Raw genomic sequence first — 14,876 nt, 5'->3', positions numbered from 1 at the left:
CTGCCCCCCTCCATCACAGCCATGGCATTGGGGGGGGGGGGGAAGTTGTGCAATATCTGGAAACGTGATACAACAGGAATCACAACCGAATGTGAAACCAGTTTCTTGGATTGTGAAACTTAAACGCATGCTAATTGTTCTGCAGCAGCACAAAAATATCACAAAATTACCATCAAAAACTGAAAACAGGGATCCTCTGGGGACACTTTAGGAATGGACTGTCCCCTTCTCTGCGTTTTCTCTCAGGTTGCCTCCCCCACCCAGGCTGACTGAGCTGTCCCACAGGAGGCTGGGGACCACACCGCCATCGTGTGGTGCCTCTAGCTTATGGCTGCTGCCAGCCAGCACTCTCCTGGGTTTGAGCCTCAAACTGTCCTCCTGTGGCTACAGTGGCTGGCTGGTTTGGGGGTGCTGGGAGGCCAGGCAGCAGTCTAGAGCCAAGACCATCCTTCTAGAAGCAGTATAGCACCTTTAAGATTATGCCATTTACTCTGGGTGACCTGGACAAGCTACTGGACCTCTATGTGCCTCAGCTCCTCACCCGAAGCTGTTCTAACCCAGGTTAGGGTTCAGTGATCTCATACCTGTAGTGAGCCTAGAATGGTGCTTGGTGGTTTGGTGACTCTTCAATGTATCAGGAGCTTTCAAATCTTACCCATAGTAAGAGCATTTTACATCACAACCTGGGTCATACGGACACACAGACATAAAAGCAACCAGTGTTTCACCAAGCACACTCAGAGATTTCCATCCCCACCATAGCTCTCGGCCTGGGTAAGGGCAGAGGCTAAGGTCAGCTGATCACAACCCACTAAACTGATCTCACAGACCCACTGACGGTTCCCAACTCACAATCTGACACACAATAAGCTTATTCCAGGCTCCAGCCCCAGCTCCCTCTGGTTGCTTCAGACCTGTGCCCTGAGTCTGCCTGGTGACAACCACACCCAGGCCAGGTCAGTTCTGGCCTGACAGAGAAGCTACCATGTAGCTGAGGAACCCTGGAAGGCTACTGAGGGCACAGCCTTCTCCACTGTCTCCCTGGAGGAGGGGAGGGGACTCCACCAAGTGGCATTGACAACATGCCTGCCCCTGTACTCTGCCCTCCCCACAGCCTCAGCACCCCTCTGAAGGGAGGCACTATCCTTCCTGTTTCTCAGATGAGAAGCCTGAGGCCAACCGAGGAAAAGGAGTACAGAACACGGGTAAACAGCGTGGGGCTTCACTGCTTTGGAATTCAGAATGTTAAGCAAGGAATTTGACTCTCTAGAAACCGCTGTGAAAGTGCTGAATAGGTTTGATAAGTGGCTATGGAACAGAAAGTGCTGGAGAAACAGAAAAGCAGATATGAAAATGGGCAGGGTAGGAGCACCCCTGCCAGATGGCATCCGACATGATCAGGAACAGCTGCAGCGAGGGAGGCTGACCTCAGGAGGAGCAGGGGAGCTGGGAGCCCCACCATGGCTCTCAGCCTGAGTGAGGGACAAGGCTAAGGTCAGACAGGGTGGACAGGCCATGACTGCCCAGACCTGACCTAGTCTCTACCTGCAGTGGACAAGGATTTTTTTTAAGTGGAAGGCTGACATGGCAGCCGGTGGACAAAGCAAGTGGACCTGTTCCAGGGATTCCCTTCCACCCCGGAAGAAGAGCCCTGACAGTGCCCTGAGCCTGCCAATTGGACAGAGGACAAGTAATAGCACAATGGAGCCAAGATGAGCTGGAAGATGACAAAACAATGACGGGAACATTGGAAGGAGACAATGGAGCCATGTAATGTTCTGGGAAAATGGGCTTCAGAGTCAGGTTTGATTTGGGTCACTGATCTCTGTTCATGGGAACAAATAATCCCTGAGCCCTCCCAAAGTGTGATAAGCCCCAAAGTAAGCAATGGAGAGAGAGAGGCGGACCCGCGGGCTGACAGCAGAGTGAGGGTGAGCAGTAAGCAGTCAATGGCAGTATAGAGTGTTGACAGTGGTGACTGAGGAAACAGAGGACACCTACCCCACCTCGAGGCAGCCCAGGAAAGTGCTGCCAGGTAGGATACCTCATCTGTTATCTAGTGGCAGTCTCTCAAATGGACAGTAGAAAAAAAAAGTCAAAATGTATTTTACTGTCATGTATAACTAATTAGGACAAATTTTTTAAAAATAAAAAAAGCATTCCAGCCACAGTGAGCAACAACTGCAAATGCAGGGGCAGGAGAGACATTTCAGCAAACTCTGGAACTAGGTGATGACACTTGACGTATAGGTTGAAATGGACGTAGACAATAGGTCTTGCCAACTGACTTGCTTCTCAACTTGGACAAGTCACATAACTTCTCTGACTATAAACCAAAGACACTCAGTTTAGTAAGCATCTATTGAACATCCTCTGTGAGTTAAGCCCAGCCCTCCTGTCACTTAATGGAAAACAAAGCCCTCAGGGGTGAAAGGAAAGTGATCACAACACTCAGAGTGACCAAGAGAGCTTTATTGTAGCAGTACAAAAGAGGAGAAAGAGAGAGAGAGAGAGAGAGAGAGAGAGAGAGAGAGAGAGGAAAAGGAAAGAGGAGAGAAGGAGAGGGAGAGGGAGAGAGCAAAAGCAAGAGAGAGAGAGAAAGAGAGACAGCATAAGAGAGAGACAGAGAGAGCAAGAGCAAGAGAGCGAGGGGCCTGGCAGAAGGGAGTTTTTATAGCCCAAATCTAATGGGGTCTCTGGGTCTGCAAGCTGCCTGTTGGCACAAGGAGGGTTAAGTGTTCAGCCTTGAGCGGCGAGTTGAGTGTTCAGTCTTGAATGGGGCTTGGGGGTTTGGGCTTGAAGCAAACAGGTGATAAAGAACCAGACAGAGGGTTTGAGTGGCCAGGTCATCCTGCAGCTAACTTTGTTTGGCATGCCCTGCAGACAACTTATTCAGCCTGTCCTGCACCTAACAAGGGGTTGTAACTTGACCAGATTGGCACTGGCCATATGCAAGTCAGTAACAGTCACAAATCCCTAATCTCGGGAAGAACAGAATCTGGTGAAAGAGACAGATGCTGCAATGTGTTACAAAGAATTATCAACAAAGCATCAGAGAGAAGGAAGCAATGCTGTCTGGAGATGATGAGGGGGGTTCTACTAAATGTAGAGAGAAAAAAGCATTTCAAATTAAGCAAAGACCAGAAAAGGAAATAGGCATCAATATATTCACGAAACTCTTTTAAGAGGCGGTAAATGACTGGAATACAAGGTACAGACTGCAGAGAAGACAAGCAGTAGCCACGATACCAGCTGGGACACACAGGTGCCTAGACATCCGCTGCAAGTGACAGTGGCAATAAGTGTAAAAGGAAGGCCCCTCGCCCAAGCAGGTTCACAGGTCACTGTATTTTACCTGGAGCCCAACCAGGCTTGTTTCCCCAAAAGCTCCAAAGAGACAAGCTTAAGGACCTGGAAGTAGTCAAGCCCAGGCCCTCATGTCACATAATAGGAAACTGAAAACCTCACAGGCAGAGTGACCTGCCCACAACCATGAGGTCATACAGCTGTGGATGACCTGAGGGCCACAGGGTGGCCTCTCCGGGTAGGGAGTCTATTTTCTTTAAAGGCACTACACTTTGAGAAGCTTGGCTTTTGTAAAATGGAGAGAAACGAATTTTTTTGCCCTTCTAGGAACCGCTGGAAGACGGCTGAATCAGTAGAAACCAAGAGCTTGTAACTTCACAACCACGCCTTTCTCCCGCCCTTTTCTCCCTCGCTAGCCCCGCCTCCTTCCGCCTCTTTTTCCGGTCCCCAACCCGGGTCCGCCGGGCTCTTCCGGTTCCTAATTGAGGCTCCGCCCCTTTTTCTGCCATCCCCATTGGCGAAAAATCCGAGCCATCCCTCAAATTGCAGAGACACAGCGTCCTGGTTGCGGTTCCCGGAAGTGACGCTAGAAAGGCCCACCCCTAAGGAAGTGACGACCGGCGTGCCCTTGACAGGCGGGGGTAGGGCTGTGCATCCCTCCGCTCGCGCTGCCGGGAGGTAGGTGTCCTGGGGTGGCTCGAGGTAGTGTTACTGCAGAGACCCCCGCAGGCGCGCTCCTGCGCAGGATGGTGGAGAGCGGGTGGAGGTCCCGGACGGGGAGACCTGGTCCTCCGGAAAGGGAGTTCCCTGGCGGCGTCCGATTTCCCCAGTTTCCTCCACACACGTCCCTCCTTTCGGGTTCCCTTCACGCTGTTCCTTCTGTCTTGGTTCCCCGTGCACTCCTGCACCTGTGTTTCCTAGTTCCTCCTCCGAATAGTTGGGCTCCTTGTCAGTCCTTCGACCTTGCCTTTTTCCCTTAATTTTCCATTCAAATGCTTTTTTAAAAGAGCAAGCAATAGATAAAGAACTTTACGGACGGCGTGAGTTCCGACGTGGAATGTCATTTAATGGTTGAGTTGTTTGGGGTATGTCGAGTAACCCACCCGGGTTGGATTCCGTATCTGGAAAACGGGCAGGACCAAGTGGCAGCTGCTCAGAGTTGATCCGGGAGGACCAGTGGTGCATTTGACCTCAGCAGGTGCTCTGCAAATGCAGTTCCCCCGTCTCGTCCTTCTGATTCCACCTAAATCTTGATTTCTTTTTGGTTGTCAACTTCGTTTTCCTGTTCTGGTTTGCTTTCTGTCTTTCGATTTTCATTCCTCACTTCTACCCCAGAAATCTTATATATTTGCTTGCATTTTTGCATCCACCTCTGTATTTTTCTAAACCCCCCAGTATTCCCAGATCCCTTTGTCTTCTTAGTGTGTTGACTTCCTGTTGTGTGCCCCAGATCATCCTGCCTTTTTCCCTTACAGATGGCTCAGCGACTTCTCCTGAGGAGGTTCCTGGCCTCTGTCATCTCCAGGAAGCTCCCCCAGGGTCGGTGGGCACCCCTCACCTCCAAGGCCTTGCAGACCCCCAAATGCTGTTCTGGTGGCCTGACAGTAACACCCAGCCCAGCCCGGACAATATATACCACCAGAGTCTGTTGGACAACCTTTAATGTCCAGGATGGACCTGACTTTCAAGACCGAGTTGTTAACAGTGAGACACCAGTGGTTGTGGATTTTCATGCACAGTGAGTACAAGGGGGAGGTCAGTGCAACCAGGGTCTTACCTGTTCAAGTATTTTTTGAGTGCCTGCTATGTCCCAGGTCCATGTTCAAGGCTTCTTACACTTAGACTCATTATAAACACTGGTACACAGTCCTTGCTGTTACAGAGCGTCCAATCTGGTAGGAGACAGGGTAAACAGTGCTGGGAAAGACTTAAATTCTGTATCCACTGCCTGAAAAGCTCATCTTCAGCTGGGACCAGAGTCAGAAAAAATATGAACATAGCATCACCTGGCTTTCAGTGTATACCAGTGCTTGGCCCTACAGATTAGTTGACTTCACTTTGATATCTCACCACTAAAACTGTGGGTAGGACAGACAAAAGTTATCAGTGCCACCATAGCCGTGTCCAGGCATGTAGGAGGAGTGTGTTTTAGAGAGATATAAATGCCTGTGGCCTGATTTTTAGCCTGGCTTTCATTTCCACATCATTGGGACCTGGCTAGATCCTAGCTTAAAAAAAAAGTTAGACCTCTCAGAATCCTGGGAGGCAGTCCAGCACAGTGGTATACACATGTAATTCCAGTATCCTCCTGAGGCAGGAGGCTCACAGATTCAAAGCCAACCTCAGCAATTTAGCAAGGCCCTAAGCAACTTAGCAAGACTCTGTCTCAAAAAAAGGCTGGGGATGTGGCTCAGTCATAAAGTGCCCCAGGTTCAGTCCCTGGTATCAAAAAAGAAAAATGAATCCTGAGACGAACGAGTACTATCCGAGTCAGAAGTTGGGAGGTTTAGGCCAGGCACAGTGGCACACACCTGTGATCCCAGCAGCTTTGGAGACTGAGGCAGGAGGATCATGAGTTCAAAGCAAGCCTGAGCAACGCTAAGCAACTCAGTGAAACCCTGTCTCTAAATAATATAACATAGAGCCTGGGATGTGGCTCAGTGGTCAAGTGACCCTGAGTTCAATCCCCAGTACCAAAAAAAAAAAAAAAAAAAAAAAAAAAAAAAAAAAGATGTGAGGTTTTTCTGGGCATGTCTCTTTTTCTCTGGTTCTTGTTCTGATTCACCATGTCTCCTTGGGCAGCCATGTGCTGTCCTTGTACTCCTTTTCTTATAATCGGAGATAAGGTCTTGCAGACTGGGTCTTTTCAGTGTTGCAGCTTCATTGATTAGAATCTCTGAATGGAAGGGTTTTAAAGGCTAAGAGTAAATTAGTTGTTGTCAGTGGGGGCATGTGGAGTTATTCTTACCTCCTAGTCTAGTGAGAGGGTTTCTGAAATCATCAATGATAATCTTTTCTTCAACAAGGAAGAGGGGTACAAATGTATGTAATCAGTGCCAGGCACTGTCCTTGGTCCACGTACACAGAGATGATAGCACAGCATTTGTCCTGAAAGAGCTTCTTCCGCTCTTCCTAACCCCCACCAAGAGGGGATCACCTGTACGTTGTGATCAGGGTAGTAATGGCAGTTGACTTGGGGATGCTCAGAGACCAGAGGTCACTTGGGAATGAAAGGAAACACTTTGGGGGCTGAGGATGTGGCTCAAGCGGTAGCGCACTCGCCTGGCATGCGTGCGGCCCGGGTTCGATCCTCAGCACCACATACAAACAAAGATGTTGTGCCTGCCAAAAACTAAAAAATAAATATTAAAAAAATCCTCTCTCAATCCAAAGTACTGTTATAAATAAATAAATAAATAAGCAAGTAAATAAAATTAAATAAATAAAAATTTAAAAAAAAAAGAAAGGAAACACTTTGGAAACAACCTCGGGTTATAATCCTGGCTGTGCTTCTCACTGGCTTTGTCATCTGCGCAACCTTCACTGACAAGGGCCTCAGTTTCTTTGGACACTGGTTTATCTTAGGGACTAAGCTGAGAAGGTGCTGGCACAGCCGCGCAGTTACTGGTTCCCTCCCTTAGTTTTAAGTCTGTAGGGTCCAGGTGGGCCAAGGGGAGGTTCTGGGGAGCCCGTGGATGGAGTGGTAACGTTCTTGTGACTGAAGGGTATGTCCTTTCTTTTTCCTTTTTTAAAATATGGACCACTTTGTGAATTTCCTTTCTTGCCTTCCAAGGTGGTGTGGCCCCTGCAAGATCTTAGGGCCACGGTTAGAGAAGATGGTGGCCAAGCAGCACGGGAAGGTGGTGATGGCCAAGGTGGACATTGATGACCACACGGACCTCGCCATTGAGTACGAGGTAGGGGTTGGTGGGGTTGCCGCTGGGCAGCCAGTGTGGGGATCCATCTGTCCTTCCGTGTTCGCAGGCTACAGTCCTCGTGCACCCTGCCGTGTGCCGAGCAGGGTGATTCTGGCAGATAAGAGGATCCTGGTTCCCAGAAGCTCTTGGTCTGTTGGGAGAGACTGAATAGAGCACACCAGTGTCGCCCGAGAGGAGGAAGAGGGACTCTGTCCTGGGAGGGCAGGCAGGGAACTCTCCATCAGACCCTCTGAGCCGAGAAGGAAGGGCGTGGGGAACAGTGTGCAGGAGGACGCGGAGTCGGAGCTGCTCGCTGACACAGTGTTTATGGGGAATGCCTCGGGCACCGGGCTCCCCAGCTTGGTGCCATGGAAGTGGTCGTGAGCCCACTTAGGCTCCTGCCTTCCGCGTGTTAAATCAGGAGTCTTCGACCTGTTCTCTGAAGAACCAGCAGGAGGCGTTTGAAGCTTTGCAGGGCAGTGGTCTCTACGGTAGCCACAGTCAGTAGTCATGGTGGTCAGGGGAAGGAGTGTGTCCGCGTCCCCAGAGACTGTTTACACAGCCAGGCAGCAGTGGCCTGTGGGCAGAGCTCACTGGCCTGTTCTAGGTACAGGTGCAGTGTCATGTCAGTGCTTAGAAAGTTTCTGATTTTGAAACATTTCAGATCTGGGATTTTTGGATTAGGGGCATTCAGCCGGTAAAGTCTGTGTAAATATTCTAATACCCCCAAAAATCTGAAACGTTTCAGTTCCTAAGGATAAGGGATACTCAATCTGTGGAGAGAAGTAAATCAGGAAGAGGGGGTGGGAGTGCCGAGCAAGGGGAGAGGGGGTTTCCTGTTTAAAAGGGCGGGCTGGGGAAGGCCTGGCTGGGAAGCCGAGACTGAGCAGAGACCCAGTGGGCTGAGGAGTGAAGGGGAAGGCCTCTGAAGAGCCACCAGGCGGAGCAGACGTCAAACACAAAGGCCCTGAGTTGCTCACAGGCCACGGGGAGAACCCAGGGAGGTAGGGCACCCTCTGGGCCTTGGAGACCTCCGTGGCTAGAGAAAGGGCGAGGTTCTCTGAGGCTGAGTGGCCGCGGTGAAGGGTCAAGCAAGGAGCAGGAGGACAGGCAATTGACAAACCAAATTGAGGGGGTGGTCTTTGGACAGCCTGCTGACGATGGCCTGTTACAGAGGCAAGGTGGCACCTGGCGAACTCAGGGCCACCTCTGGCTCACAGACACATTTGGTCTGGTTCCTAAAGTGTTATAAAGAAATAGGAAGCCAGTGTTTGATATTTAAAATTCAGAGGTGTTCACACGAATATCCCCATTCCTGGTTTTCTTGAAAGACATGATCTGGCCAGCAGGAGCCTCCCCGCCCTTCCTCCTCTGAGGAACAGGTGGCTGGACAAGGGGCCTCTTCCCAGAGTCCAGAAGCCCAGCCTCAGCTCCCATAGGACCAGCCAAAGCAGAGGTGCTCGTCCTCCACCACACCCCGTGGGAGGACACATGTGGGGGTGGGACAGGGTGAGAACCGGGACACTGTCCTTGGCTGGGCAGATCGGGGCAGCCACCCAAAGGAGTTGAGGCTGGCCCTGCCAGAAGCCTCATGGCAGCCACAGCTGGCTACTTGCAAGGCTGACCTTGGGACCTGGCGACAGCGCTGCGTACGAGGTCTAGGGAAGGGAGGAAAGGCTGTTTTTTCAAAGGCTCTCCCTGGTTGCTCAACCAAATGGGACCTTTGTCTGACCCTTTGGACACCCCTGGCTTTCCCCTACTTGTCCACCCTGTCCCCGGGGCCACCACAGCTGTAGGGGTCAGTTTGTGACCTTCTGATTCAGCTTGAGGCTGAGCTCCTGGGGCCTCCTGCAGGGCTGTGGACAGGACCAAGACGTCCAGGCTTCCTCCTGGCGCGCTGGACACCACAGCTCCAGCCTCAGCAGGCTCTTCAGTAGACCCCTGAGGGCCAGCTGTGCGCCAGGGACAGTGGGAACTGGTACCTAGGCGAGGGAGAGCCCACTTCTGCCAGCAGTGGAACCCCAGGTGGTGAGAATGGCCAGGACCACTCTGACCTGGTTCCAGGAGACCTGATGTGGGAACAGGTGCTAATGTCCTGCAGTCAAGCCTGGAAGATGAGGGGTTCCTCTGGTGGGGCTAGGTCTCCCTTTCCCTCTGCCCGCTGTCCAAGTGCTGGGCTGGACACACAGAAAGACCTCAGGGCAGCCGGGCCCACGTCACCTGCTGTTTTGCCAAGCCCTGGACTTGCATCACTATAAGGCTTAGGAAACGCCAGCAGAAATCTCCACCCCTCCCACCCTTCCCTCACAGCTGTTCTAGGAGCACACAGGGAGCAGGTTCCTGCTAAGAGCTCCGCAGTACTCCTGGCACAGCTTCCTCCAGGGCCTCAAGCCCTTTTCCAAGTGTTGGATGAGTTTGTTGGGAAGACTGCTGTAAGGGACACTGGGCGCTGGGAGTGTGGCTCTGTGAAGAGCACTGCCCAGAGTGCGCGAGGCCCTGGCTTCAAGCCCTGGTTCAGGGGGGAATAGATCTGTGTGATCATACATGTGTGATGATACGTGTGCCTGGGGGGGTGGGTAGTTTTCTTAGGGCAGTTGTAGGTTCACAGCAAGAGTGACAGATTTCCCTGCCCCCGTCAGCCTTCTCCACTGCCGGCGTCCCCCACCAGAGTGCTGGACCTGCCCTCACACGTCATCATCACCCCAAGTCCAGGGTGCTTAGTAGGGCTCACTCTTGGTGTGGTTCATTCTGTAAATTTGGACAGATGTCTGATAATGTGTACCCACTGTCGTGGTATCGCACAGATCATTTTCAAAAATCTGTGCTGCCCTTGTTCGTCCCTCGTGCCCCCAGCACTGGCTGCCATGGATCTTACCGTCTCCACGGTGTTGCCTTTTCCAGGATGTAATTTAGTTGGATTTGCCTTTTCAACAACACTTTTTTGCCGGGTTTCTGTTCTCACATCTAAAAGGCTCAGGGGTCACTCCAGTTAAACTGGGCTAACTGGGCTGCACGAAATAACAAGAGACACAATACCTTTTTCTTTGGGGTTGCTGTGACGGTTCCTCTGACCTTAAGGGTCCACAGAAAGAGAGAGAGAGAGCCCCTGCTGACCCCTTTTATTGAGGGAAGCTATTCAGATGAGGCAAGGGGTCAGGTTTCAGGGCTGAGTCTATCTTCATGATGTCCACTGTCAGCAGGTTGACTGACACCTGGGTAGGCCACACCTAAGGGCACAGTAAGAAGAGGGGACACACACAAGGCACTTCCATGGAAGATTCTATCCTAAACAGGGCAAGGGGTTATATTACAAAGGAACAGGTGAGCATAGCTTCACCCATGGGGCTGTAGCAATCCCATTTCTGTGGATTGAGCGCCTCAGCACCCAGCTGGGGAGTGTAACTCAGTCACCCATAAGATTGGCCTCCCACACTTTTTCTAAGAAAAAGTGTCTCTTATCTCAAAAAGCTTTTATAAAACATTTGGCATTTCTTTTCTTTTTGTTTCAATATTTATTTATTTTTTAGTTGTAGTCAGACACAATGCCTTTATTGTGTCTATTCATATGTGGTGCTGAGGATCGAACCCAGGGCCCCGCACAAGCTAGGCGGGCACTCTACCGCTGAGCCACCACCCAGCCCATTGGCATTTCTTATTGGAAGCATGAAATCTGTGAATGCTTCTTCCTGTGGTCTTCATACTGCGGGGACGCAGTGTTTGTCCTGGTTCTTTGCTGTTTGGTGGCAGTAGAGCAGATTTGATGTTATGGGCAGCAGAGTCAAGCAGAGCCCGTTTCAAATGCCAGCTCTTTCCCTTCACTTGCTTTGTCATCTCAGAGCAGTCACTCTGCCTTCCAGCCTCAGTCTTCTCATCCCTGAATGACCCTACTAGGGCTGAGGGTGTAGCTCAGCCGTAGAATACTTGCCTGTGTGTATGGGGCCGTGGGTTCAGTCCTCAGCTCTACAAAACAAAACAAAACATACACATACACATCTGTATATATATAAATAATGGCCCTACCTAGAGGCAGTAATTTATAAAGTAGCCATGTACGTGCCCAGCATCCCTGCATATGACAGTGAGATTTTCTTTTGTGTTAGTTCTGCTGTTAGTGGAGGAGGAGGCCACCAGCATCCAAGGACACCTAGCACTATGCCAGTCCTTTGGTATACCCTTAGTGAAGTTGGTTACCAAATGGATGAGTTGGGGGAATTGGGGGAAGATCTGGTGGACTTTGAGCCACAGTGGCCTTGCGGGTGGGCCAGGGATCTGTGGAGAGGGACCACACACATGCACCTTCCCGCTCTGAGTTCTTCAAAGAGAGGAGGCTCCAGGGAGCTTCACAGTCCGAGGACCACAGCTCAGTCCGGCTCATCTCTCTCCAGCCCCCTTGGCCCTGCCACAGTAGAGAAGCAGGTTGGGTCCTGGCTCCATCCCTCCCGTTCCTGTCAGTATTCCAGAGGGAGCACCAAGCCCGTCCCCGTCCACTGCTGGCATATTCCCTGGGAGCAGCAAAGCCGTGACCTCCTGTTACAGCCCAGGGACCCGTGGTGTCTGGAAGCCAGCTTCCTGTGAGCCCCAGTGTGTGTGAATGTTTAAGCTCCAATTCAGAGCCTCCCCTTGGTCAGCAGGGACTAGACCTTAGGTGACATGAACGTGCACCCCCAGCCTGTGTGCTGCACACCCAGTGCCAGCGTGGGGCTTGCACACCTGAAGGCACACACCTGCGAGGCCGTGAAGGGACCTTTCCAGGACAGCTGGGTACACTCTCTAGCCACCTCTGTGGGCTTAAGTCCTACCCTTTTTGTTTTGTTTTGTTTTTTCAGTCCTGTGGGTGGAACCCTGAAACCCAGGGCCTACACGTGCAAGGCAGGTGCTCTGCCACTGAGCACATCCCCAGCCAAAGGCCGTATCTTAAACAGTGGCATGAAGGATGTATTTTCGTTAAAGAGAGAGCACAGGATGGTGTCCACCAAGTGTGAAGATGAAAGCCGTGTTGGAGCCCTGTGCCACAGTTGGCTGCCTTCCAGGTCTTCTGCTGACCACCAGGGGGCGCACGGCGCCTGTGCTGTGTCTGGAGCGTGCTGATCTGGACCTGGCCAGGGTGAGCCATGCGCTCATTTTTCGGCCCTTAATGCTGTCACCTGTGCCAGAATATGCACAGACAGAGGCAGCGGGGAGCCGAGAACAGGTACACTCATGTCAGCTCAGTGCCTGTGGTGGCACATGCTCTTTGAGAAGTGTCGGCTGCCACCCACCTCAGTCACAGGGACAGTGTCATCTTACCTGCTGTTTGTCCCCAAAGTGCTCTTGAGAGTGAATGTGGGGCCTTTTTGTAGGCATGTGAGGTGAGGATGGGGGGCTGAGGATGGGCAGGTCTGGCCTGCACATTCGCAGCCCACGCGGCACGGGTTTTGCACACTGAATCCTAGGTCTGGCCTCCCGAGTGACTTGGGCCAGGGCAGCGCTCAGGCCGTGGGGACACCTGGTAGGTTTGTGTGGATAGCTCCTGTTACTATGCAGCTACTGGTGTGTGAGGGAAGCCTATATTTGTCTTGTTCTGTTTATAGTTTTCTCAAATGCCTGTGAGTGCCAGGCAGGGCGCCCAGGCAGCAGGGCGAGGGTGCCAGTGCGGGTTGGCTTCACTGCAGTCCTGTACCCTACCCCGCCCCGAGGGAGCCACAGCTCGTGCTCCCCTCCCTTCCCTGTGAAGAGGTGTCAGGTCGAGGGCTGGGGATGTGGCTCAAGCGGTAGCGCGCTCGCCTGGCATGCGTGCGGCCCAGGTTCGATCCTCAGCACCACATACCAACAAAGATGTTGTGTCCGCCGAGAACTAAGAAATAAATATTAAAAAAAAAAAAAAGAGGTGTCAGGTCGGACATGGCTGTCCCCCCGCCACCACCCATGCCATCCAGCCAGAGCTGTGGGTTTCCAAACCCCGTTACTCTTCTCAGCAGCGGGCCGTGGTAGCTCTCGTGGGGCCCTGAGCAGGGCTCCTCTGACACGCCTTCTGTGGCCGCTGATTGAGTGCCCGCTGTGCCAGGTGCCATGCCATTGCCCACCCATCACCAGGTTAGCACTGAGGCTTGACTGGCAGCATTTCATGCAGCCTTCCTGTGCTCTGCAGGAGGTGTGGCAGTGTCCCCTTGCTCCAGAAAGCCCTGAGCCTTGGGGTAATCAGGGGACAGCCAGGGTCTTCCACTGGGGTCAGGGGAGCTGAGCCAGTCCGCCCAGAGCCAGGACCCCAACCACCAGCTTGCTCTGTGAGTCCCAGCCCTTTCCCAAACCCTCAAGGTGGGCTCTGTCATCCCGGGGAGGCGGAGGAGGGCTGAGAGGCCCAGACAGGCACATGGCCTAGCTAGAAGCCCCAGCTCCTCCCCAGCCCAGCCTGCAGCTGCACGGGCTATTTTCATCTCTCTGCCATTCCTGCCAAGCCACTGGGCCAGGGAGTCAGTGGCGCGGCCGGTGAGGAAGGGAACTGCCCGCAGGCTGCAATGGAAGCAGCTGCTCCAGCAGCGGGCCTCCAGCCCTGCAGTCTCCTGCACCAGGGAAGGCCACTGTCCTTTGGGCAGATACTGCCCCATTAAGCCCCCAGCCCCCCCCCACCAAAGGCTTGGGAATGTCTGCTGAGAGGTGTTCACCTCCAAGTGACTTGGATTCCCTTGTCACCTCCATCCAGGTGTCAGCTGTGCCTACTGTGCTGGCCATCAAGAATGGGGATGTGGTGGACAAGTTTGTGGGCATCAAAGATGAGGACCAGCTGGAGGCCTTCCTCAAGAAGCTGATCGGCTGACGAGCAGGGAAGCGTCCTGAGCACCCTTGCCCGCCTGGACTCCTGTCCTGGGGGGAGCCCAGGAGGACGCAGCCCTCCCCTCCCCACCCCCCTGTGCTCACCCCGTGGGCCCCTGCTTTGGAAACCAGCCTCCAGACACGAAGTCACCAATGCTGCCCACCTGCCCACTGCCAGGGTGACCGTCAGAGGAGTGGTGACCGTCAGGGGAGGGGACATCGTGTTCCCACACACTCCTTCTCTCTGCTCCCTCTAGGGCCAGTTGCTGTTCTCCTGAGATGCTAGAGAACGCCCGGGGCCAGCCTGCAGAGGACTGTCCAGGCGGCAGCTGGTCCCCATCGCCTTGGTCCCTCTGATCTGCACCCCCCCATCTCATCTGCCTCCTGCATTTTTCTTTCCTGCCGCTGTTTTGTAAAAGAAAAAGGAGAAAACAAGGAGCCGAGCAGTGGGAGTGATAGAGGATTCTCTCATTTCTTGTAGGTCTATAATAAAGAACTTTATGTGGTCCCTTCTACCTTCTGCTGGGAAGAACAGACCCTGGGCCCCACACTGAACCCCGCAGCCACCCTGTCCCTGTCTCCCAGAGAGCCGCCCTTCTCCCATCCTTCCCTCCCAGGCACCAGGGCACTGGCTGCAAGGAGCCCTGGAGGCCCTTGACCGGAAGGCTCCGGGTGCACCCGCCCTCACTGTCCACAGCCCCTGGCTCTCAGCAGAAGGCTGCACTGTGAACAAATCAGACCAATAAAACCAGGGTTTGCACAGAGGGCAGCTTCCGTTCTGTCTGGGCTGTGAGCACTTGGGATCCAGGCTCAACCTCTGTCCCTGTTTGCTCCTCTGACTCTCCACTACCCTGTGCTCTGACC

At 52.9% G+C, this 14,876-nt stretch overlaps 1 protein-coding gene across 2 annotated transcripts; it reads left to right on the top strand.

Annotated features, from left to right (window-relative positions):
• Positions 1 to 3,834: 3,834 nt before the first annotated feature.
• TXN2 (thioredoxin 2) lies at positions 3,835 to 14,527 on the top strand. 2 transcript variants are annotated; one of them, XM_081311108.1, is made up of 4 exons: positions 3,835 to 3,984; positions 4,782 to 5,044; positions 7,100 to 7,223; positions 13,903 to 14,527. In XM_081311108.1, exons 2-4 carry the CDS (start codon positions 4,782 to 4,784, stop codon positions 14,014 to 14,016), a joined length of 501 nt encoding a protein of 166 aa, XP_081167234.1. In that variant the 5' UTR covers positions 3,835 to 3,984; the 3' UTR covers positions 14,017 to 14,527. The 2 variants fall into 2 exon arrangements, with proteins under 2 accessions (XP_081167234.1, XP_081167235.1); XM_081311109.1 differs by lacking the exon at positions 3,835 to 3,984 and adding an exon at positions 4,368 to 4,504.
• Positions 14,528 to 14,876: the final 349 nt, after the last annotated feature.

Source organism: Spermophilus citellus, assembly GCF_964194105.1.
Source record: "Spermophilus citellus genome assembly, chromosome: 10".
NCBI lineage: Eukaryota > Metazoa > Chordata > Mammalia > Rodentia > Sciuridae > Spermophilus > Spermophilus citellus.
The sequence above is the reverse complement of the archived record's forward strand: the minus strand, read 5'-3'. Positions and strand labels throughout refer to the sequence as shown.